We start from the raw sequence: 26,201 nt of genomic DNA on the forward strand, positions 1-26,201 counted from the left end.
TATCGATTTTAACGATGATGCACTTGAAGACTTCAAGAAATTTTCACATACACTGTTAAATCATCTTTTGTAGAAACAATTGTATTAGATTTATCTTTTAATTGTAAGCACATTGAAATCGTGTAACTTTTTCTTTTTAATTAATTTCTCACGGAAATAATTTATTATCTTTAAGGATAATCGATTATCACGTTTTTTCAAAACCCACAACGGCCTGAAATAATCGACTATCACTTTTGATAATCGATTATCTTTGGTAGTTGGGAGTTGACTTTTCATTTTATGACCCCTGGCCTATAAATAAAAGTCTCATAAACCTTTTAAAGGTTACCTAAACTATTGAGAGCACAAAATTTGTTCTGAGAAAGTTCTTGAGTTTAAGTCTAAGCTTGATCAAGTCTTGAGGAAGGAGAGGCTTGATTTTAGTGTGTCTAAAGGTGCAAGTGGTTATCTGCAAGTTGTTCAAGCTGGTGATCATTCCCTCGTGTGTCGAAGGAAGGTGTATTCTTTTCTGTGTATTTTATTATTCATCTTGTAAACATTAAACCGATTCTAAGTGAAAAGTTAATCACTCATTCTAAAGTGATTAACAACTAGACGTAGAATCTTTTAAATCGAACCAGTATTAAAATCCTCTATGTGACTTTCTTTATCTCTGCATTTTCTTATGATAAACTGTTTGAAGAAATTTCTAAAAGAGAACAAAAGTTTTTAATAGAACAAATGCACCCCTCCACCCTTGGTTTGTGTCCGTTATCATGCTTTTAAACATTTCGTTGCGCGATACCAATTCCAACAATTAGTATCCGAGCTTGCTTTGATAGTTTTTCAAAATGGTCGGACACAATCAAGTTTATGCTGAAGGTGCTTCCATCAACAAACCACCTTATGGAAAATCTCCTAGCTATGGTCAAGCACTTTCAAGATAGTGGAAGTCATCCATGAAGATGACATCTGTCAATACCCAATTTCGTTCGGGTTGCTAAATAAAGAAGTATAGAATTAAGAAAAAATAATTAAAACGCAAAAAAAAAACTTGATCTAAAGTTATTAGTTTTAAGGAAAAGAGTTTTGTTTTATTTTTCTTTTCCTTTATTTTTTTATCTTTACTTCTTTTTATTTTATCGTGTTTATTTATTTTCTATTTTCTATTTTTTATTTTATTTTATTTTTGTTGAACTTTTTTATTTTTAATTATCACTCTCTCTTCTTATTTGTTTTTTGTATTTAAAAAAAGAGAAAAAAAAGAATAGTCTTAAATATATACGTTCATACATTATCTCGTAGTTTTTTTTAAATAAGAAAAAAAAGAGAAAAATAAAAATGCATGTCACCACGCCGCCATCATTTGCACATCATATCACCCCTTTCCCACCCATTTCCATAACCATATACATCATAGGGACCATCTCCTTGCTTCCTCCTAAGCTTTAACCCAACCTAGCTTAAGGAGGTTGCCATCATTTGGTATCAAGAGCTTTGGTTCTTCAAGAGCTAAGTCTTTTGTTCCATATTTATCCTTCATTGTTTCGTGTTGTTAATGTTATTTCCTTACTTGTCTTGTTGTGTTTTTTTTTTCATCTATCATTTGTTCTCGCAATAAATTGTGACGATTTTCAAACTAAAAATTGCATCTATCTCAGTTGTCCAAAAAATACGTAAAAATATTCAAATGAAAGCCCTTTGAGTCTAATTTTCAACAAAAAAAATTATTTCATTTGGTGTTCTGTGGAGAATGTTATGAGTAAAAAACTTAGCAAAGGTTAGAGTTGTCAGAATGTTATCATTAGCGTTTTCCAAGTTTATTTTGGTAGTTTTGACTACTATTTTGTGCCTTTTTTTTAGTTTTTACTTGCTATTTTTTTGGTCAATATATGCTTTTTGAGTCATTTTAAGTTTCAAATAATTCCATGTTGTCTAGAGTCATGTTTAGTCCTTTTGATGTCTCCATTTCCTAGTTGAAACTTTGAAAATCATCAAAAATAGATGTTGAGGTCATTTCCGAAAACTGATTTGTATTTGTGTCTTTGAGTGATTTTATTTTATATATTTGAGTTCATACTTGTTGTTAGATCATGAACAAGTTCATATAGGTGGTTTTCCATTATGTAACTTTTTGTGTTTCATACTATACTTGATTCTAGTAGGTTGTCTTTATTTTGGTGCTATAAATTTGTATGATCATCAAGCTTGATGAAACATTCCATATTTGAGGTCTAATTTTTTGTGTGTTTATTCTAAAAATTTCAAGAAAAAAAAGAAACAAAAGGTACAAAAGAAAAGTAGACAAAAAGTACAAAAAACAAAAAAAAAAAGTAAAAGTAAAAGCACATGCATGTACCATATGTAACCAACTTTTGTGTGAGCACTTTGATGTTGATTTGAGAGTTGAAACTCATGTCCCTAGTTGTTGTTTCAGTAGCCATGATGACCTGAAAAGGTTGCTTAGTGCATCATTTGTTCTAGCTTGCAAAAGAACAAAAGCACCTTGTGTTTTTCTAGTAGTTTTGGTTTTTTTTGTGATCTATTCTAGTGTCTTTCTTTAGGTAATGCTAACCCATTGGAAAGTGTACCAAATCGTATCAAGTAATATAAAATGATAAGACCTAGTATTGTTTCCTAAGAGGCTCGTGTTTACTTAACAGTTGTGTAATACCTTAATTAATCAAGACTTAAAATCTATTTTGTTGATGTTTAAATGCAAATGCAACAAAAATAAATATGAATGCAAATTGATCAATTGAGGCTTGACACAAGAATGAATGGATGAGGTTGATAATATGAGATGATGATGTTGTTGGGGTTAGATTTCACCTACTTCACTTTTATGCATATTAGAATTCATCTTCTTCATTGGAATGTTAATGTCACTTTCTAAATTACTTAGAACCCAATGCTCGACGTAAAAAGCCTAGTCTTGATTATTAGACAAGAATCCCTTGAAAACCCTAACAATCAATTCCGCATTAAGAAAAGAAGCTTAAGACAACCAAACGTTCTATCCTTATCCCTAGGCAATATTCCCTTTGGGTGAAATCCTCTAGATCATGATTCATAAGATATTTTCCAATACTCAAATAAATCAAACATCAAGTCATGAATGGCCAAAACATAACAAGCATTAAGAATAAGAGAAAATCACTAGCATTCAATGAAAGAAGCATAAAATGTTTAAATCATATTCAAATACATGAAAGTTTAGAGGTTACATCATCCCCAACAACAAATGAGTTTAGTTCTCCATTGTCATGGAGAACCTTGGCTTACAATGAAAGAATGAATGAATGAAAACCCTAGAAAGTGAGAAGGAAAGCTCTCGCATGCCCAATCTCCCTCCAAATGGTCAAAATCAACTTTTATGTGCTTCAGTCGTCCAAAGATGTGAACCCTAGAGTGTAAAAGCCTTTAAATAGATCAACATTGGATCATGGGCTAACGTCGTTGGCACTCAGCGCCCCAACTAAGGGCGCCTAGGCGTGAATGCAAAGAGATTGGCCCTCAGCGTCCTACGATGTAGCTGGATGGCGCTCAACGCCCCTAGAGGGGCGCCTAGCCGTGCTTACGAGGAGAGTGGCGCTCAGCGCCCCAAATGGGGGCAACCAAGCGCATTTGCGAGACTTTTGACGCTAAGGGCCCCTAAGAAGGGCAACAAAACGCCCTATGGTCCTTCTTCAGCCTTCTTTCAGTCTTCTTTCCCAATGCTTATGGTGTCCCTCCTAGGTTCCAACTCCTTGACACTTTTTCTCATCTTCCAATCATACTAATAACCTACAAAATTGAGGGATTTAGTGATCAAATTCATAAAATATAACCTCTCTTCACTTATTTACCAAATTCAACTAAAAAGAGAGTTTAAGCAAGCTTCAAAGTCAAAAAGGGTTATTTTAGTATCAAAATAGCATCACAAATAACGGTAAATTCAACCGTTATCAGATAACTCCTTTTGCTTTTTTAACCTTTCTTTCTTACCATTTATTTGCTTGTTTTTCTTCTAAACATTCATGGTTTTGTCAAAGTAAAACTCCTTTTGAAGAGCCTTTGTTCATTTTAGACCTTTTCTTGCTTTTTCCTTGGACTCCTTTTGGCTTTAGTGGTGTTAACTTGTGGTGTAGGTCTTTCGATGGTTAAAAATGTGAGGATCATTGGGATAACAGCCCAAAACAGTGGGGGACATCCAAAGGTGAAGGAGGCCTTGAAGGGAAGCTTGAAGTCTTGGTCTAAAAGACAAGACAAGAGAGTATACACTTGGTGAGAAAAAGAGATTTGTGTGTATTTTCTTTGAACTGTAAAATTGAGTTGCTTTCCTTTTTGGACTTGTATTTTTGACTTGTTAATTAGGGATTTTTCCTAACAAGAACATTGGACATTTAATTAATTAAGCCAAATTTTTAGTTCGTGGGTCAGAGGGAACCAAAGTTCCTTCTAATTCATCATTATTAGGTCGCAAAAAGTAGATTTATTGTTTTCAATTATTGTGGTAATTTACTGTGTGTCTACTTTAATTTCATTTTTTGTTCCTTTTGAGAATTTTGGTGTAACATTACCTAAGGTAAACTTTGGCTAGGAAAGGCTTGGGTCTTAAGCAATCCTTTATGACTCACCTCCCTTTTCTGAAAGTGAACTTAAGTCTCTTTTACTTTCTCAAGTCTCCTAGGGAAGTTCTCTTGAAATTCTAAGTAACTTGTTTGTTGCATTTCATATTTTTGAAAACTTTGAGAATGTCTAAGACCACATCCTTTGAAATTGTTAATGACTCTAGTGAAGAGGTTAAGCCTACTTTGAAAAACTTGGCCAAAGAACTAAAGTCACTAAAAATTTGATAAAAGCAAGAAGCTACTTTGAAAGAAAAAGAAAAGATGGAAAGAGAAGAATATCTTGCTAAATTGGATGAGGAACTTAGAATTTTCAATGAAAAACAAGAGAAAATCCAAGAAGAAATTAGGAAAAGCAAGAGCAAAACCAAGAATAGGAGTAGGAGTAGGAGTCATACAAGAAAGATTTCTAGAACTCCAACTCAACCCACACACTATGGGGTAGATAGTAGGCTTGCCCATTAATACTATCAACCTTCCCCACTTAGAATTCAAAGAAAGCACCCTCCAAGAGAGGTTAAAGTAGACATCCCCCATTTCCATGGGAAAGAAGATGTTGAGACATACTTCGATTGGGAAATGAAGGTTGAACAACTCTTTGAGTGTTGTCAAGTTAGTGAGGAAAGAAAAGTCTCCTTATCCACCTTAAGTTTTCAAGGGAATTCCTTACATTGGTGGGTTTCCCTAGTGAGAGAAAGAAGGCTCTCCAACTTTCCTCCAATTCAATATTGGAATGAGCTCAAGAGTGCCATGAGTAGGAGCCACATACCCTCTTACTACAATAAAGAGCTTATGGACAAACTCCAAAGGCTCCAACAAAGGGAGTTAAGTGTAGAGGAGTATAGGCCAAAGATGGAGCTCTATATGATGAGGGCGGGAATTAGAGAGGAGAGTGAGATCACCATCTCTAGGTTTCTTAGTGGTCTTAACCTTGAAATTACAAATAAAGTGGAGTGGCTACCATATCAAGATTTGAATGATTTGGTACAATTGAGCATCAAAGTGGAACAACAACTTTTGAGAAGCAAGCTTCACTCTAACTCTAATACTAAGAAAGACTACAAGAGGAAGGGTAAGCAAGCGGTAGAAGAAGAACCCTCTAGGAATCAGTAGTGCAAAAACAACATATAACGTCACACGTTCAACGTCCAACCACTGAATAGCCAACGTTAAAACTGACCGGTGGCCTTTTTGTAAATAAATGCAATTGTAGAACGTCGAAGCCCAATTATTCAATTCAACGTTCCATGATGGTAAATATTTAAACCAGCGCATCATTCTCTTTCTTCTTTCTTTTAAACCACCAATAGTACATCGAATCATGTAGGGGTTCGACGTAGTATTTGTCAGTAAGAAGCCAAAAAAGTCACCCTTTTTAATTCTTTTTTTCTTTTTTCTTTTAAACAACAAATAATACGTCGAATTCTGTAAGGGCTTCGACGTATTATTTGTCAGCCAGAAGCCAAAAAGTAACCCCTTTTTAATTCTTTTTTTCTTTTTCTTTTAAACCACATATAATACGTCAAATTTTGTAGGAGCTTCGACGTATTATTTTTCAGCCAAAGTTTCCCCTTTTTAATTTGAGCGGGAGATTGAAAATTCATTCACTTTATCTTAGCATGCGAGACCCTCTTCTCTTCTCAAACTTTTCTCGAATGAAGTTTGACGACCATCACGTGTAATCTTTCTTTTATTTGATACAAATGCATGTTAATTAACTACTTTATGTATAATTTTCATTTTTTTTGACTGATTATTTTCGTGTTCTTGTCCTTCATAGGCGCATTCTGCTTTCTCTCTCACTGGTGGAAACACTTTATTCTGACGAACCCACCTCTTTAATGTTAGTTTTCATTTTCGTTTTCATTTTGAAGAACTTATTTGTTGAACTTGTTTGTTGCTGTTTCTTGTTGAACTTGTTTGTTGTGGTTATTTGGTTGAATTTGTTTGTTGTTGTAGGTTTATCAAGGGTTTAAGGGCTATGAGTGCTCTTGTATTGGTGACAAGTGCATTGAGAGGGATATCTCTATATGTCTATAAACTCAAACAATTTATAGTGGAATCCCTTCAAATCAGGTTGTTGAAGGAGGATTGGATGTAGGCTTGGGATTAGTCAAACTAGTATAGATTGCTTGTGTTGATCTTTCTCTTCACTCTTTCTCTTTTATTGTTGATTCATCACTTATTGTTTATTGATTTCAAGAAAGCCAAAGATTTCACAAAGATTTTGAAAAGAACAGATTTTAAGACTTAAACCATTATAACAGATCAGACTATTAAATGAAATGGATTTGATCAAAGTAAAATGATTTAATCGATTAGACAACTTATGTAATCGATTAATCCTACACTTAAGCAAATTTTCAATCCAATTTTCATTCTAAATAGATTAACTCACTTATGAAACAGATTGTGGCATTGCTTTTTGTTTCAATCGATTATAAAAGTTATGTAATCGATTACTTCAAAGCAGTTTGGCCTTGTTAAGCACACAAAGTGATCTGCTGAAATCTAACAGATTGTATACAATGTTAAATCGATTATTTCAACTAGAAATGATATGCAATTCATTTAAAGCATGATTCATTTACCAAAAATGAATTCATATATCAAGCACAAAAATAATAAAGAGAAAACAATTGTTATGTCATTTTTTGTGCAAAAAACCATAAAATCAATCTTTTTTTCATCATTAAAAACCAAGATATATAAGGTAGGTTTAGCTCCCCCTATCTTTTGTTCCTCTATTGATTCATCTCCAAAGTTGCTAGCACTACTTTTAGAGCAGATTGAGCAAGTGTTGAAAGGCTTTTGGTCACACAAAAGTCAACAAACCTAAATTCTCCACTAATGTAGTATAAGGGCAACCTAGGGTATCAATCCAAGGACTTGGTACTTATTAAGTATAAAAATATAGAATTATAGCCTAATTATTTATTTACTAAAACTAAAACTAGGTGGGGAAAGAAAAATTAAATCTAAAGAAAGAAACTAAAAGACTATGCAATGCATGATACTTAATATAGATTGATGCATGTAAGGTAAATTTATGAATATGTTTAAAGAAAAATGAATTACAAAATAATAATGCAGATACCAACCTAGGCTGGAATGAAGGAATAATATGTGTCTATATGTATCAATTAAAATGCAATGCCAATGAAGCAATGACTATGATGAAACATAAACTAAACTACTATGCAACTAATAAAAAGAAAACTAAACTAATGAAAATTGCTACTCGTGCAATTCAATGACAGAATCCAAACCTAAATATATGAATGAATAAAATAAGCAAAAGAAACTAAAATGGAATACTAGGAATGAATGCAAACAAAACGTAAATGCTAAATGCATGAAACATCCAATGCACCCTATCTATATACATGGTCTGGAAAGTAAAATCTAAATGTATTGAATATGGAACTTCATATAACAGAACAAATTAAAAGGAAACAAGGAAATTCACATTCAAACTAAACATACCTAACATCAACTCAATAATAGTACAAAAAATTAAAATGAAAACATTTTAGAATTGAATCAGAACAGAAGCATCTATTCTATAATATGAAAAACTCATAAATGAATATCAAAAGAATAGGATCAATAATAGTGCAATTACAGAAACATAAATGGAATCAATAAGGACAAATGACAATCAAATGTAAAGTGAATAAAGACTGAAACGTAAAAACTCTTATTGAAAAGTGGAAATGAGAATACAATTGATACCAAAAATCAAAGAAAACCGCAAAGTTTGTCACCCAATGTGATCATCTTCGAGTTCGAGTGAAAAGAACAGAGTTTTATCTCTATGAAAAGTTGATAAAGTCTAAAACTAAAGGCAAGAATTTGGAAAAAGTACCGTCTGTCACCCACTACCCGTATCTACCCTAAGTGTAAGTACTTCGTTTGTCACACAGTGCACATATTATTCACTTTACAAGACTTCCCTATATATAGGGAAAGTACAAAACAGAAAAAGAAAAGAAAATGGGAAAGATTGATGAACTGAAAACAAACTTGGAAGCTTCGCGACCTTTTTCTTCAACGAATATCTGAACCGTTCTCCAACCGTCGACCGTTTCGCACATGCCTCAGTTCTGACTGATCAATCTCTTGGGTTGGATTCATTTGGTCCGATCAGCTTCTAGGCCAGCTTCCTTTTCCTTTCTACTCTTGACGAACCCTAGCTCTAAGGGTTTAAAAGATTGGGAGAAATCCCCAAATCGATTTTAGCCTCTTTGCTTAGAATGAAACGTGATTTTGAACCCTTTCCACTTTGCCTTGACGCAGCAACATGAAACACTGCGTTTCATTTAATTAGAAAAAGGGCTTCAGCCCAACTCTAGCACTAAGCTTTTTTTTTTTAATTCTGCTAGTCCATTTCAGCGCATCAGAAGTTTTTTCTTCAAAAAGCACAACTTCAGCTTCATTTCAGCCTTGATTGCTTTCAGGGAGTTACTCCCTCCACCACCCCAATAACTCCCTATAGCTCCTCAAAAAAAATTTAATTACAAAACCACCATTTTTATTTTAATTTTTTACTTGTTTATGAAAATCCTAAATTCTCATCTCTCGTTTTCACTCACATCCGCGCACCCCACCCCCCTCCCTAGATCCGTTTCATTATAATCCATTCTCCATATCCGTTTTCGTTCTTTCTTCTCAATTTTAACATTTGTTCCATCATTATCATCACCCCCACTTTTTCATCCAAAAACATGAACAACTCTTTGCTTTCATCCCTCCATTATTTTTCATCATCACGGGTGAGAGTTCCCTCATCCTCACCCAAAGCAACCTTCCATGCCTTCAACTTATTATAAGGTAGGTAAGTTCCACTCGAAGATACTCCACCCAAAAATCTTTCGAAGTTGGACAAACTCTAAGACCCTCCTTCATCAAAGCACGAGCAGCCACAACATTGAAGTTGCGATCAAATTCCCAAGCCGCAGCATAAATCCAAACTCCCGAAACCTTTCGATGAAACCTAATAACTTTAGTCAATGCCTGCATATTATTTAAAACAACATTGTTCACATATACAAACATACATGATGAATTACATGTTATACACGCATATATGAAGAATCCAAACGAAAGTGCAATGAAAATATTCAGAGAATAATTGAGTAAAACAAGATTAAGTACCGTCTTCATCCTGCCATTTTCTCTGATCCTGCAAAACTCGAGATAGTGAAACCAGAGATCGATGTCACCCTTGTAGCGCTTCAAAGCGAGCTCTTAAATCTCCATAATCCTAAGCAAGCCATCGACATTTGACTTGGACTTCTTCAGCTTCTTGTTGCCTTGATTTCTAAATTCTCGTGCTACGGACATCTTGCGGAGCTCGTAGAGAGCGTCGAGTTGAGTCTCATACTCAATATAGGCCAAGAAATCCTACTTTAGAGGACACAAATGCTTCAGCCTGTACTCAAATTTTCACCGCTGCATCACAATCTTGGCAATTTCGCGACGGTTGAAGAGACCACACTGCTCGAGGTCGTCAAGCTCATCTACCATTCGCCATGTTGCTTGGTTTCGAACACCGTTAAACAGAGGAGCAGCACGAGGAACTACGAAGCTTTTAGTTTCGAACCTGAACCTATCTTTCTGTCAGTTGAGGTAGAAGGAAGATTTTGTTCATGTTGGGACTCTTATTGAAAATGTGAGCGGACGTCGATATGAGTTTACTTCTTAAACGGATGTGAATATCCGTGGTCGACATCCGTTTATCCACTTCCCTTACAGTTTTAGTAAAAAAATAAAAATAAAAATTAAATATTAATGAAGGGCAAAAAAGAGATGAAGAGGTACAGGAAGGAAGAAGTATGTGATGGTGGAGGGAGCAACACTCTTGCTTTCATGTGCAGCCCAAAAGTGCTCTTTGCTGGCCCAATGCATATCTGCAGCAGCAGCCCAAGTCTCCACTTTTCTTCTGCCCAAAACAACTCATAAGAGAAAAAAATTATTGAATAAAAGGGTAAAAAAAATCAAATAAGAAAAATAAAAATTATGCAAATAAAACCTAATTAAAACAAAACATTTTTATTTAAAGAATTTTCAGAAAATATTAATTTCCTACTTATTTAGAAAAATACTAAAAATACACCTAAAAACCTATTTTTAACTAAAATTCTATACAACTAAAGAATTAATAGAAAAACCTAAAATTAATCTAATTCTAGACAATTAGAGACAAAAAGAAACTAAAAATGACTTCTAAACACAAGAAAAAAGGGAAAATCTGAGAGTTATCAGCAAGCCTTCAAACATAGGTTTGTCTCCTCTTCAAGCCTCTCATCTAAGTCACTTGGTGAAGCACTTGAAGCATTGTCCTCCCAGGCTATATAAGCCCTTTTCTACTTGTGTTTCCTGTTGTCCTGGCTACTTTATCATCCAGCTTTTGTTTCATTTTAAAAGTTAGACAGTCAGGTTTGATGTGCCCAACTTTGCCACATTTATAACAAGTTGGGGCAGCATCAACTTTTCCTTTTCTTCTATTTGATCTTGTGTTACCATGAGATTCATTGTTTCAACATCTGATCATTTTTTTTTTCAGAATTAGCATCTTCAACATGTCTTCTTCAAGCAGTCTTGCTTGTTGTCTTGAGGGTAATGGTGTGTTTCTGTTCTCCTTCTTCTTCCTCCTTCAATCTGTCAAGTTCATTGTTGTCAAGTCTCTTGATTCTGATATGGTAATAACCTTTGGCTGCCAAGCTTCTATTCAAGCTCTTCAAGATCTTGACGTTTATTTCCTCTTCGCCAAATGTTTTTCCAAGGGCAAGAAGATGGTTAACAATATGAGTAAACTTCTTTTGCACATCGTAGATTGTTTAACCACTCTTCATTTTGAACATCTCATATTCTTGAAATACAAAGTTCTTCCTCGCTCTCTTGACTTCGTTGGTGCCTTCATGGGTGACTTCCAAAACATCCCATTTCCTTTGTAGTTGTACACATAGAAATTCTACAAAATTCATCATTGGTAAGTGCAGAAGAAATGATATTCTTGGCTCTGACATCATAGTGAGCTCTTTTGTTTTCGTCTGCATTCCACTCAGAGAAATCTTTAACATTTGTCTTACCATTCTCAATCTTTGTTGGTTCAAAGGGGTCATTGATAATAGCATCCCAAACACCTTTGTCAACTGATTCCAAGAAAATTTTAATCCTTATCTTCTAAAAAAGGTAATTTTCACTCGTAAATAGTGGTGGTCTATTTGTGGATGCACCTTCTCCAAAGGTCTAAGATATATTGGCGATCAGGATCGATTTAATCGATTAAGCAGTGAAAATAATCGATTAAAATTCGAGTAATTTCAAATTCCAGCTATGGTGCCAATTGTAAGAAAAGTAATGCCTTATATCTCAAGCCAAGAGGGGGGTGAATTGGATTAACCTTTTTTAAATGATCATTTCAAAATCTTTATGAGTTCTTTGGCTTTCTTGAAATCAATAAACCAAAAGCGATGAATCAACAATAAAAGAGAAATGATAGAGAAAGATTCAACACAAACAATCTATACTAGTGCGATTAATCCTAAGCCTACATCCAATCCTCCTTCAATAACCTGGGTTGAAGGAATTCCACTATAATTAATTGAGTTTATAGAAATACAGAGATAACCCTCTCAATGTACTTCTCTCCACACTAAAAATCAATATAGCAATACAAGATATGAATAACTCCACTCTCTTACACAACCGAGAACAATCACAACTCTCAACCCTTGGCAAACCTACACAATCACAAATTGTTTGTGATAATATGATCTTCAAGTCACACTCCTCTAGTGTAGATCCAATCATAACAGCTTAAGCACAATTTTTTAAAAGAATCTTGATGGGTAATCAACCAATGAAGCTTTGATTCTCCTAGATCATTTCTTGAACGCTCTGTAATCAAAACTCAATGGAGTGTGTGTGTGTGTGTGTATGTGTGTGTCTTAACGCATTATAATCGATTAAGGTTTTTATGTAATTTGTTAAACTTTTTTTTTTCTATTTTAACGTATTATCCTCAACATGTAATTTATTATATAAGCACATAAGCCAGTTATTAATTCAATTGACAATTATAACAGATCAAGCTTTAAATGCAAAGGATTAGACAATATATAAACTGATTTAATCGATTAGAAAACTATGTAATCGATTAATCCTATACTTAAGAAATTTGTCTATCAAATTTTCATTCTAAACATATTAACTCACTTATGAAACAGATTTTGGCTAGCTGTTTGTTTTAATCGATTATATACCATGTATAATCGATTACTACAGAACAATTTGCCCATGTTAAGCTTACTAAGTGATCTAGTGAAATCTAATAGATCATATACTATGTTTAATCGATTATTTCAACCAAAAATGAGATATTCAATTCGTTTTGAGCATGATTCATTTAACAATAATGAATTCATATATCAAGCACAAACAAGATAAAGATAAAATAATTATTATGTCATTTATTGTGCAAGAAACCATAAAATCTTTCTTTTGTTCATCATAAAAAACAAAGATATATAAGAAGATTAAAGTTCTCCCTATCAACACAATTCATTACCAATTTAAATTCATATATTGTACTAACATCGTCCTACCATAACGCATGTGCAACATTTCGCACATAGTAAGTGAGGAGGGATGTATCAAGTGGACCTTTGGGAAATCCATCAACTTCCTCTTCATTGACATTCCCATCCTCCTACTCTTGAACGTGATGTTACTCTTCAATAACATTAGGCTCCTACTCATGAATATTCGTTTCTTTCTATCTTCTTTAACCTGATGCAGTAAGTCTTCTCCTCATTTTCCTTTGAGAATAATTTTCTCCTCAATAAGATGATACACTATGCGTTCTAGTCATATCTACAAAAACATAATAATTTATCGAATCTTCAAAAAAACAACAAAATAAATACCATAAATTAACATAAATTAAAAATAAAAATTATTTCAAATATGTTCAATGGTGTTCAAAAATCGTTGAAGGCCTCAACAATTTTTCCCTTTACCAGTTTTTTCAGATCAATGCACATCAAGCCAAACCAACATAGTTGAAAGTCTATAACTATGCAAATGTAAACAAAAACGAACAAATACCTTAGTTTTGCATGCTTTGAAATAGTGTTCGTGCAAAGGGTGTTGTGGTGGTATAAAACTTTCTTTGTGCATGCAAGAGTATAGTAGTGGTGAAATTACACGAAAAGAAAAACAACGAAAAAAAAAGAGAAAAAGAAAAACAAAGAGGAGTAGGTGAGAACTAAGTTAAACAAAGAACAAGATAAAAAAAATGGAGTCTTAAAAAAAAAGCTTAGTTAGATTAAAAGCTTAGTTTATTTCTCATAATTTGTGTTTGCCAAACGAATTCTAAATTTTACTTTTATTAAAAATTCCTCAAATGACATCCAGAATTTGGTTTCTAGAAAACTAAACTCTATTCTAACGATAATAAAAATCGTGCAGTAAGTAAATATAAGGTTTAAACCCTTTAGTTGTCCCTATTTATATGGGTTTTACCCAATTTGATCCCCTTCTTATTAGAATTCCCAATTGAGTTCTTATAGTGCTAATTTGAATCAACTGAGCATCTGCCGTTAAATTTAGTTAACGAGGTTAAGTTTTTGCACAGGTGGAAGATTGATGTGACAAATTTTTAAAACGTGGCATACTGAGAGTTGAATACGTGGAATTTAGCAACTTTTTAAATTTTAATAATATGAATTTCTGAAATGGGATTTAAGGTTAATAGAAGAGGAAGAAGAAGCTACAGGTGGCAAAGAAGATGAAAGTAAATCTGTCATTAAATGGACAGAGGATGACCAAAAGAACCTCATGGATCTGGGAAATTTAGAGTTGGAAAGGAACACGCGGTTGGAGAATCTTATTTCCAGAAGAAGAAAGGAGATTGATATCTGAGAAGAATCTAATAAACTTAGACTTTGCTGATATTTCCAGTAAAAACCCAACCCAGAAAAACCCAAACAGCATCTAGAGCACCACCGTGAATATTTTCGCGCGATCTCCTTCTTTCACCTGTAATTCCCATCCTCTTCCTCTTCATTGACATTCCCATCCTCCCACTCTTGAAGATGATGTTACTCTTCAATAACATTAGGCTCCTACTTATGAATATTAGTTTCTTTCTCTTTTCTCTAAGCTGATGCAGTAGGTTTTCACCTCATTTTTTTTTTAGAATAATTTTCTCCTCAATAAGAAGATCCACTTTGCGTTCTAGTCATATCTACAAAAACACAATAATTTATCAAATCTTCAAAAAAACAACAAAATAAATAAATACCATAAATTAATATAAATTAAAAATAAAAATTATTTCAAATATGTTCAACTGTGTTCAAAAACCGTTGAAGGCCTCACCAATTTTCTCCTTTACCAATTTTTTCATATCAATGCACATCAAGCCAAACCAACATGGTTGAAAGTGTATAACTATGCAAATGTTAACAAAAACGATCAGATACCTTAGTTTTGCGTGCTTTAAAATAGTGTTCGTGCAAAGGGTGCTGTGGTAGTATAAAACATTGTTTGTGCATGCAAGAGTAGAGTAGTGGTGAAATAACACGAAAAGAAAAACAACTGAAAAAAAGAGAAAAAGAAAAACAAAGAGGAGTAGATGAGAACTAAGTTAAACAAAAACCAAGATAAAAAAAATGGAGTTTAAAAAAAAAAAGCTTAGTTTATTTCTCATAATTTGTGTCTGCCAAACGAATTCTAAATTTTACTATTATTAAAAATTCGTCAAATGACATCCAGAATTTGGTTTCTAGAAAACTAAACTCTATTCTAACGGTAAGTAAGTAAATATAACGGACAGTGAATATGAGAAATAAAAAACGTGTCATAAATGAAAAAAAATCTACCAAATTCTAAAGTGGGAATAAGCTACACTTCAAAAAGTGAAACTTGCATTGGTGCTTGTGCCTCACATGGGATGGATGGTCCCTATATTCATTATCTCGAATCTGGATGATGCAGTCACTTGTTTAGTTCTTCCGATGGCTTCCAACGCAGTCCGAGTGTTATCTTTTTGCTTTGAACTCCTTTTTCTCATCCTTCAACTCCCTTTCTCTTCTGTGCTACAACCTGGCACGACCCATGGATTCTCAATCCAAGAAGCAACTGTTTACGATCTCCAACTTGCTTTCCACAAAAACCAATTAAGCTCTAAGCAACTAGTTGAATTCTACCACAAGCAAATAGAAATCCAAAACCCTGTTCTGAGAGGGGTGTTGGAGTTAAACCCAGATGCTCTCGCACAGGCAGACAAAGCGGACCAGGAGAGAAAGACCAAGGCACCAGGGTCTCTTTCAGCATTGCATGGAATACCCATTTTGGTTAAGGATAACACTGCAACTAAGGATAAGATGAACACCACTGCAGGTTCTTTTGCTCTTCTGGGCTCTGTGGTGCCTAGAGATGCAGGTGTAGTCACTAGGTTAAGAAAAGCCGGGGCTATAATTTTAGGGAAGGCCACACTCAGTGAGTGGTCACATTACAGGTCAGTTGATGCACCCAATGGTTGGAGTGCCAGGGGAGGATATGGAAAGGTGCTTCATTTTCCTTTTTCTTTTATTAGGTTTAATTATGCCAATTTCTATGAATTAATTAATACTCGTTTCTTAATTTTTTTATCCTAAATAATATTAAACTTTTTATTGTTTGCTTAGTTTATTTTAGACTTTTGTAGAGGTTCGAGAAGGAATTCAAATTACGCATGTTCCAGACCAAATAGTTAGAAATAATAGTTGTTAAATAGTTGTGTTGGTTGTCAAATTATGTTTTTCTGATATATTTAATTAGTTAAAATTTTTAATTCGGTTGAAGGCAAGTTCAAATTAGATTTAAACAAATGCGCTTTCGGTTGTCTTGTATCATAGATATGAAATTTTAATATCTCATTATGAAAACTCCACTAACTTAAATGTTCTTTCACTTATAATGAGCATCTTTCACATCCATTCATTTAACGTTTAATGATTCACAGATAACATTGGAGGATCATCCAGTGAGTGGAAAAAGTCAAAGTGAACTTCATCATTTTATTATAAGACATTAGTTGATTTTTAAATGCAACATTCAGTTTTGATTATTGGTTAAAGGCTTTTAGTTTTAGTTAAAGGTCAAGTTTTAGTCGTCTTAGTGTGGTTAATTTGAATATGTTCTGGATCAAAATTAAAAGTGAGTTGGTTTGAACTTTAGGTTAAAATTTAACCTAAGCTAAGCTATAATGAATGTTGAATTAAATCGATCAAGGTCGATACGAAAATACTATTTTAAAGGTTGATATGAAGTCAAAGGATGAGATGAACCACCTAGAACAATTTTTGAGACGGCCTAATCCAAACGAAGGTAAAATAAGTCGGCCATAATTGAAGGTGGAGACAAGGAACCTGAGATGAAGGTGGAGATAGGTCAACTCGAGATGAAAGTTGAAACGAATCGACCACGACCTAATGTGGAGACGTGAAGAACTAGCATGAGCTAAAGGTTGAGATGGACCAACCCGAATCCAAGATCGTGTTGAGCTTGTTTGGATAAAAGGCAAAGATATGTTAGAATCAATCGTTGACCTAGGTTGAAGGTTAAGACGAGTCGGTTCAAACCAAAGGTTAAGATAGGCTTGAATCGAAGGTCCATACGAGTCACTCTAGATTGAAGGTCATAAATTGATCAGTCTAGTCAAAAGGTTGAGAAAGCCTGACCTTGGAAAATGTCGAGACGGACCAATCTGGACCGAAGGTCGACAGGAGTCAATCTAGGATGAAGGTAAAAAAGGACTAGTCCAAGGTCGAAGTTCGTGACACCGACCAATTAGGACAAGAGGTAGAGACGAGTCGAATCAGGCAAAAGTTTGAGACATGTCCGCCTAAGGAACACGTTGAAAATTGTTGACTTAGGAAAAAGTTTGAGACGATCAGCTCAGGCTGAAGGTTTAGATAGGTCAACCTAGGCCAAAGGTTGAGACGTGTTGAAGGTCGAGTCCAGGCTTATATTTCAGCTGAGTTAGTTAGACCAAAGGTCAAGATAAGTTGACATTAATGAAGGTCGAGACGTGTCGCTCAAGCTGAAGGTCAATGTTGGGTAAAGGTTGAGTCTAATTGGCCTAGGTTGAAAGTTGAGTTGAGTCAACCCAATTGAAGGTTGACTTGAGTTTGTTTGGGCTATTTGGACCAGTTAGCTTATGTGTAAGGTTAAATCAAATCATCTTGGGAGGAAGGTTGAGTTGAGTCAACCTAATCTATATTTGAGTCAAGTAAATCCGGACCCATAGTTGAGTCGAGTCAACCTAAACCCATAGATAAGTCAAGTTAGTCTAAGTCAAAGGATAAGATGGTTTATTATTGGTCGAAGGTTGAGATGACTTGGCACAAGCCAAAAGTCAAGACAAGTCAATTTAGGTCGAGTTAGAGCCAAGTCGGCATAGGTCAAATGTCAAATAAAATCGTTTGAGCTGAAGGTCAAACCCAGTCGACTTGAACCAAGAGCCGATCTAAGTCCACCTGACATGAAGGGTTTAGTAGAGTTGTCTAGCACTGAGGATAAACTTGAGTCAACCTATGTTTGATCCAACCTTATTTATCCTGATATTAAACTAGCTCACAAAACTAATTAATGGGCTCTTGAAACTATTTGATTTTGTGGATTTTTTTTACATGGGTCTTATTTTTCTATACGCTTTTTTTTCTTTCTCATATAGACCAGGAAAAAACTAAGCCAAAGTGAGAGTTTTAATCACATGACACTTGATAAACTTACTATCCCGTAAAAAATAGAATATTTTAACCATGTATCGTACGGTCCTCATGAGGTTGTTCTCTTGAGGTCGTTCGTGGCTGTCCTCCCGTGGCCGTCCTCCCGTGGACGTCCTCCCATGGTCGTCCACCCGTGGTCGTCCTCCCGACATCGTCCTCCTGTGGTCGTCCTCCCGTGGACGTCCTCCCGTAGACGTCCTCCCGCAGACGTCCTCCTGCAGTCGTCCTCCCGTGGTCGTCCTCCCGTGGCTGTCCACCTGTGGACGTCCTCCCGTGGTCGTCCTCCCGTGGTCATCCTCCTGTGGTCGTCCTCTCATGGTCATCCTTCTGAGGCCGTCCTCCCATGGCCGTCCTCCCATGGTCGTCCTCCCGTGGCCGTCCTCCCTTAACCATCCTCCCAGGACGTGTCCAGCGATAATGATTCATTACGCCCCTAATGCAGATTAAGGTGTGATTAGCTCGTCATTAGGCCAACGAAAGGTAAAATCCCATCACCAACTAGTATAAATAAAGGTCTCAGATATGACTTTAGGGGCACGATGCACATTATATGCATGACTTGGTTAGCTAACCGATCGGTTATATTACTAACTTGAGCGTCGGAGTGCCCTTGACAGGTATCCACCCGCACGGCTTTGACGAGAAGAAGGGAGAGCAAATACAACTTGGATGATAGAGGACCACTAAGAAGCCCATCCGGTCTTCAAGACGACTTGTATTGACATCAACCATTCGGCCATCTGGCCTCCACTAGCGGCCATCCGGCCTGCACTAGCGGCCATCCGACCTCACAGGTACTTAGCCAAATTTGGCCTCAACCATTCGACCATCCGGCCTTCACTGCTTGGCCATCCGGCCTCACAAGTACTTAGCCAAATTTGGCCTCAAACATCCAGGCATCCGGCCTCTACTACTCAACCATCCAGCCTCACAAGTACTTAGCCAAATTTGGCATCAACCATCTGGCCATCCGGCCTCCACTATCCGGCCATCCGACCTCAACTGATCGGTCATCCGGCCTCACAAGTACTTAGCCAAATTTGGCATCAACCATCCGGCCATCCAGCCTTAACTGGTCGGCCATACCTTGGCCTCAAAGGAATCCCGGCCGGCTTCACCGAAGGTCCGCAACCGTGGGTCATCACGAAAGAAATCCCGACCGATCTCACCGAAGGTCGGTGACCGTGGATCTTCACCAAAGGAATCCTGGCCGGCCTCATCGAAGGTCGGCAACTGTGGATCTTCACCAAAGGAATCCCGCTCGGCCTCACCGAAGGACGGTGATCGTGGACCTTCACCAAAGAAATTTTGGCCTGCCTCATCGAAGGATCAGTAGCGTGTCCAGCTCAACCAATAAAGGCAAGACCCGTTTTTCCAACCACCCATTGTGATCAACGAATAAAGAGGACATAAAGACAAAAGCCAACCGGAGAACTCGTCCTTATCAAAAAGGTCTTGTACAGAACCCCTTCGCAGAATAACATCATGCTCGGGCTTGGGGGGCTTGTGTACCGTACGGTCCTCATGGGGCCGTCCTCCAGAGGTCGTCCTCCCGTGGACGTCATCTTGCGGTCGTTGTCCCGTGGCCCCCCTCCCGTGGACGTCCTCCCGCAGTCGTCATCCTGCGACTGTTGTCCCGTGGTCATCCTCTCGTGGCCATCCTCCCGTGGCCGTCCTCCCGTGGACGTCCTCCTGTGGCCATCCTCCTATGGTCGTCCTCTTGAGGCTGTCCTCCCGTGGTCGTCCTCCTAGGTCGTGTCCAACGGTAATGATTCATTATGCCCCTAATGCAGATTAAGGTGTGATTGGGTCATCATTAGGCCAGCGAAAGGTAAAGGTCCATCACCAACTAGTATAAATAAAGGTCTTAGGTATGATTTTAGGAGAACGATGCACATTATATGCATGACATGCTTAGCTAACCGATCGATTATATTACTAACTTGAGCTTCAGAGTGTCTTTGACAAGTATCCGCCCGCACGACTTTGACGAGAAGGAGAGAGAGCGAATACAACTTGGATGATAAAGGACCACTAAGAAGTTCGTTCGGTTTTCAAGACAACTTGTATTGCTTTGAGTAAGGGACTTCTACCCTATACCCGAAACAAATCACATACAATATGGTAATAGGGTATTATAATTGTATTAACATAGTTACTTTGTTAACCGTAATTGTGGAATTATGGGTAAATTAATACCTTTATGATGGAATTATGGGTAAATTATGTATACCTTTATGATGTGAATGATAAAAGATGACAAGTCTTTTTATTATAAAAAGATACTAATGACTTGAAAATAGAATAAAGATGAAGTAGAAAAAAAAAGGCAATGGAGATTAAGAGGTTATTTGGAATAGCTACCTTATAAGTTTTCTTAAAAAGGAAAAATAATTAACTTCTTCACATGTTAAAAATTTAAAAATAAAAAAATATTTGAGAACATTTTTATAAATTAATTCATGCATAAACTAATTTTAATTTATATGTTATGGCAGTGATGTTCTCATATTCAGTCTTCATTTCGTTTGATTAGATTAATACGAGTAGGACTTCAATGATGACAATTGTAATTAAACAAAACAATTATATAAATTGGTTGAATGAGACTGATATTGTGTGAATGATAAAAAAAAATAAGGAGTTGAGTGAGTGATTTTATTTTGCAGAATCCATACACAATGGATGATCCCTGTGGATCCAGCAGTGGATCTGCAATATCAGTAGCAGCCAATTTGGTGGCAGTTTCGCTTGGTACAGAAACAGATGGATCTATTTTATGCCCTTCAGATTCTAACTCAGTAGTTGGTATAAAACCAACGGTAGGACTCACCAGCAGAGCAGGGGTAGTTCCAATCAGCCCAAGACAAGACACTGTTGGGTATGTCCCAGCCAATGTCATCATTTTCTTCACATCATGCCCTTTCCAAGCATAATCAATTCCCCTGTTAAAATTATTTGAATTAGATTAAATGTGTAACATTCAAGGGGCTGGTGCAGACCAATATGCAGGAATGTAGCAGATGCTGCTCTTGTTCTTGAAACCATTGTAGGAATTGACACCAATGATAAAGCAACAATCAAAGCATCAAAGTATATCCCAAAAGGAGGCTATGCTCAATTTCTAAGGAAAGATGGACTACAAGGAAAGAGACTGGGAGTGATGAGATATTTCTATGATTATGGAAAAGATACTTTTCAGCACGAAACATTTGAGCTACACCTGAATACATTAAGGTAATGAAAATATATATATCTACTTGTCAAGAATATTAGTTATGATTATTACTGTACTCAGTCTCATGTGCTTCTTACAAATTCAGGGAAAAAGGAGCAATTTTGGTTGACAATGTGGAGCTAGAAAACATTGATGAAGTTAATAGCGGTCCAAGTGAAGGTATTGCTTTGGCATTTGAATTCAAATATTCCTTGAACGCATACCTCAAAGATTTAGTTGCTTCCCCGGTGAGAAGCTTGGCCGATGTGATAGCCTTCAACAATAAACACCCAAAACTGGTTAGTGCATGAGAATGTAATATCTAGTTAATGTAGAAATGTAGATACAATATAAAAAATATACAAAACACAAATCCATTTTAATAATATGAAAATATACAAGATTAAATATATTTTTTATCTCCAAACTATTAAAAAAAATTATTTTTATGTCTAAACTAAATTACAAAATATTTTATTTAAAACATCTTATATATGAATAAATTGCACGTACAATGTTTGTCATACGACAAGCTAAATTTTACTTAAATTATAATATAATATTTTTATATTTTTGGTTTGGGACGATGTTTTACATAATTTTTGTAAAAAAATATTTTATAATTTGATTTAGAAATAAAATATGATTTTTTATAATAATTTAAGGACAAACGATATATTTGACCCTAATGTAATTAATAATTTAAATTAAAAAATAATATAATATAATTAAAATACCAATATATAATTTGTTAAAAGAATTTTTCTTATTAATATTAAAATATCACCTCTGATTTAGTATTGTTTTCGTAAAATAAAGAGTTGTTTCTTCTAAATTACTTTCAAAATATTTTACGAGAATGATGTCTAGATTTAAGGATAATTTTTTTAAATAATACATTAAATAAAATTTAGAAAAAAATTAAATTTGTTATAATTATACAAGTGTTGCTGGGAAAATTTAAAAAATGGGAATATATACTATAGAGGTGAAAGTCAAATTGAAAAGAAACACCAGTATAAAGTAGATATTGAGGAACTGTTTCTATGATGTGTTTTTGATTAACCTATGATTGGTTGGTAATATAGCAACTTAGTATTGGTACGGAAATGGCAGGAGAAAGTTAAGGAGTATGGACAAGATCTCTTGGTGCAAGGTCAGAATACAAATGGAACTGGGACACTGGAACAAGCATTATTAAACTTGACAAAATTGTCAAAAGATGGGTTTGAGAAAGCAGTGATAAGAAATAAACTTGATGCGGTTGTTGTACCTGGTGCAATCTTTAGTTCTGTACTTGCTATTGGAGGTTATCCTGGAATAACTGTTCCAGCAGGATATGAAAAGGGTAGGCCATTTGGAATTTGCTTTGGAGGTTTGAGAGGCTCTGAGCCAAAGCTCATCCAAATTGCCTATTCCTTTGAGCAAGCAACTATAATCAGGAAGCCTCCTCCTCTTCGAAAGTTATAACCAATGTTTTATCATTCACGTTATCATTTATTTATGGATTGTAAAATTAAAGAATGGGATTCCTATAGTAGTTTGAAACTTATCTATGAGTGTAATATTTATGTATCCTCGTTTAATTTTTAATATTGAATTTTTAATTGATCGTTATACTTTAAAATAATATTTTAATTAGAATTTATAATAATTGAGTTTACTAAGTATGAGATATGATAAAAATAGATTTTTAGTTGTATAAATATTTTTTAGATATTTTGATATGCGTTATTGTAGTTGTAGTTAAATTGAACTTACTGAAAATTAGTTAAAATTTCATAACACTTTAAAGATAAATCCAAAAATAACAAATAATCAAAATCATACTAAGTTAAAATAATATTACATAAAAAATGTAAGAAAAACATCAAATAAAAGTGAAGAAATTTGACTAAATTAGACAACAAAAATTGAATCTTGCAGTTTTATTTATTTTCTTACAAAAAGGACTTTGATAATTTATAAATATTTATGATAAAACAATAATTTGGGAAAAATACATCTTAAAATATTTTATTTGATATTGTTAAATAATTACATTATTTAACTATATAAGTAAATATTAAAATTTAACATTTGCCAATATTTTTTTAATCTAATAAATATCTTTTTAAATATTTTTATATCTCCACAATAATAAAATATATCTTGAAGATATTGCATTGTTTAGAAGATAATTAGAAGAGATTACATTATTAAAAAGAAAATTATAATAACAGAAAAAACCAAAATAAAGTCGAGTCCAATTTCTATATAAAGAGACATAGGAAAACACATTAGGGGAGCTTAGAAACCCTTGGGGTTATAATTTCGTCCTTTCTCTTCTCTCGTGTTCTTCACCTTTTCTTCTTCTATTTTAATACTATTTCCACATTCCATTGAGTGTTAAGCCTATAGGGTTGATTCTACTATAATTTCTTAAGTGGATTTTGAGGTTAGATTAATAAATTTGTTTGTTCTTTTGATTCTTGTTGTGATTTATTTTTATCTATGTCTTTTGTTTCTTAATCAAGTAAAAGTAATGATTTTTACATTGTGGCAAGTTAGCATGGTGTTAAATCTACATAACATATCAATCATATGAGTCTAAGAGTTTTTAATTTTAATTGAAAATTTACTTTGATTAAAGTTATTAATAGTGCTACACCAGTTCCCGTCTCACTCACCAAATTCTCAATTTCACTCACCAAAACCCCTCTTTTAAGCTTGAAACTCAAGTAATTCACTCTCCACTACTCCAACCACTTTAAGATCACCATTTAAACCACGATACAACCTCCAAATGTATAATTATAATAGTAAAACAATTTAAACATATCACACCAAGCATTCAAACATCAAACCACCTTGGATCATCATTTAAAACTCAAACATCACTAGAATAACTAATACAAATACATGAAATTCATTTGATACTACATAGATATATTAAATTCAGATCAACACAATAATTTAAAACAAGTTCTAGCTTCCCTTACCTCTCAAAGAAACTACCTAACTCTAAGAACGCTCCGCCGATTACTTGAACCGCAAGGAATACCTAGATGAACCTACAAAACACCAAATTAAAAACGGACAGAGTCCTTAGAACTCTAGAAGAACCAAGAACGAGTAAGAGAGGCAAAATAACACATGCAACAATATTAAATTCCTCTAAAACAGATATGGAAACAGAAGAGGAAAAATAGTCGAAACTTACTTGTACTATTGAAGAAACTGATCGGGTAGAAACATAGACCTCGTTGTCGTGGTCGATTAAGTACCTCTTGATCGTCAAAGAGATGACTCAGAAGTTAGAACTCTTAGAGAGAAGGTAAATAACTCTAGAAAAGTGATTTCTAGAGAGATGATACGTTTTTAAAATAATGAAACTCGTTTATAACAAAATTATTTATAATAAAACCATTTAACATTAAAATAATCAAGTCTCACTATTTCTAGACTATCACCACTTCTCAAAAACCATTTTATAGTTTTATAACATAAGTCTAATTTAACCAAAATAGCATTAAATTCTTTACTGTATATTTTTCAATTCTAATATTTTAAAATTATAATTTAACATTTATCTCTACTAATTCTTTCAATGTTGGGACAAAAATAAAATTTATATTTATATCTTGAAAAATAATTCATAGACACTAAAGATTGCATCACATTGAATATCCACTTAAAGAGAGTAAAAATTATAGGTTTATGAGTTATATGATTGATTAAAACATATGATAGAAAAAAAAGTGATTAATAAATATAGTTAAAATGAAGGTCATTAATAAGAGTTTATTTGTCAATTTTAGAATGCAAAGTGTTATTATTTAAGATGTTTAAGGAAATTTATCGAATATTTTTACTGGACATTAAAATCACCAAGATGTTATCTAGATGTTAATGTGCATTTCCAAAAATTCAAAAAATATAAAAGGATTCACTTAAATAAATGAAGAACATAAATGAAAAAAAACATAAAAACACTAGTGCAAAATAAGGATAAGAACACGGGTCATACGTCTTGATTTTTAGAAAACCGAATCATATGTAAAGGCGGTGGCATTTTCGCAATTTCGACGAACTTATACGTCTCGGTTGTAAAAAAACCGAAGCATAAAAACCAAATTAACTCGGTTAAAAACAAAATCGAGAACTAATGTTCTGCCACGTCCCACCTAAAACTGGTTAATTTTTTAAAATTGCCCTACTACCTCGGTCCTCTAACCCAACTGAGGCATAAACTTTCCGAATACCTCGATCCTCTAACCCGAGGCATAAACGTTCCGAAATCCAAAAGGGGTAATTTACCCTAATTTCATTTTGAAGACTTGGGTATCCTCTACTACTCCCGTCACTTGCAACATCCAGAGCACGTAGTGAATAAGGAATTCCAAATTCACTTTCCCCTTACCTATCCATCCATGCGAAATCCAGAAGCAGCTTAACATTGGCGGCGAGTGCGGCTAGGCATGGCGAGGTGGCGGCGAGGCATGGTGAGGTCGTGGCGAGGTCGCAGCAAGGTGGCGGCGAGATCTCTTCTTCCCTTCTTTCTTTTCAGGTTCAGACGCGATTTCGTGTAGGTAGGGGCGGCCGCCGCGACTTTCTCTCCGCGGCGTG

The 26,201-nt window shown here is 34.8% G+C and overlaps 1 protein-coding gene and 1 long non-coding RNA gene across 3 annotated transcripts; one reads left to right on the forward strand and one right to left on the reverse strand.

The window, feature by feature from the left end:
- Positions 1-8,279: 8,279 nt before the first annotated feature.
- LOC108337431 (uncharacterized) lies at positions 8,280-10,274 on the reverse strand. The gene is made up of 2 exons (XR_001832907.2): positions 9,750-10,274; positions 8,280-9,608 (listed from the first exon to the last, which is right to left on the reverse strand). It is a non-coding gene; the product is annotated as an uncharacterized LOC108337431 (long non-coding RNA).
- Positions 10,275-15,489: 5,215 nt separating this feature from the next.
- On the forward strand, positions 15,490-23,186 carry LOC108338260 (probable amidase At4g34880). Of its 2 annotated transcripts, none has more exons than XM_017575046.2 (5): positions 15,490-16,171; positions 21,046-21,257; positions 21,377-21,613; positions 21,700-21,892; positions 22,682-22,852. In XM_017575046.2, exons 1-5 carry the CDS (start codon positions 15,551-15,553, stop codon positions 22,718-22,720), a joined length of 1,302 nt encoding a protein of 433 aa, XP_017430535.2. In that variant the 5' UTR covers positions 15,490-15,550; the 3' UTR covers positions 22,721-22,852. The 2 variants fall into 2 exon arrangements, with proteins under 2 accessions (XP_017430535.2, XP_017430526.2); XM_017575037.2 differs by having other exon boundaries at positions 15,499-16,171; positions 22,710-23,186.
- Positions 23,187-26,201: the final 3,015 nt, after the last annotated feature.

Source organism: Vigna angularis, chromosome 1 (genome assembly GCF_016808095.1).
Source record: "Vigna angularis cultivar LongXiaoDou No.4 chromosome 1, ASM1680809v1, whole genome shotgun sequence".
NCBI classification, from domain to species: domain Eukaryota; kingdom Viridiplantae; phylum Streptophyta; class Magnoliopsida; order Fabales; family Fabaceae; genus Vigna; species Vigna angularis.

Coding starts and splice junctions, on each gene's coding strand:
- LOC108338260 (XM_017575037.2), top strand. CDS start 15,551: ATGGGATGGATGGTCCCTATATTCATTATCTCGAATCTGGATGATGCA. Junction 16,172..21,045: donor CCAGGGGAGGATATGGAAAG/GTGCTTCATTTT, acceptor TTTATTTTGCAG/AATCCATACACAATGGATGA. Junction 21,258..21,376: donor CCAAGACAAGACACTGTTGG/GTATGTCCCAGC, acceptor GGGCTGGTGCAG/ACCAATATGCAGGAATGTAG.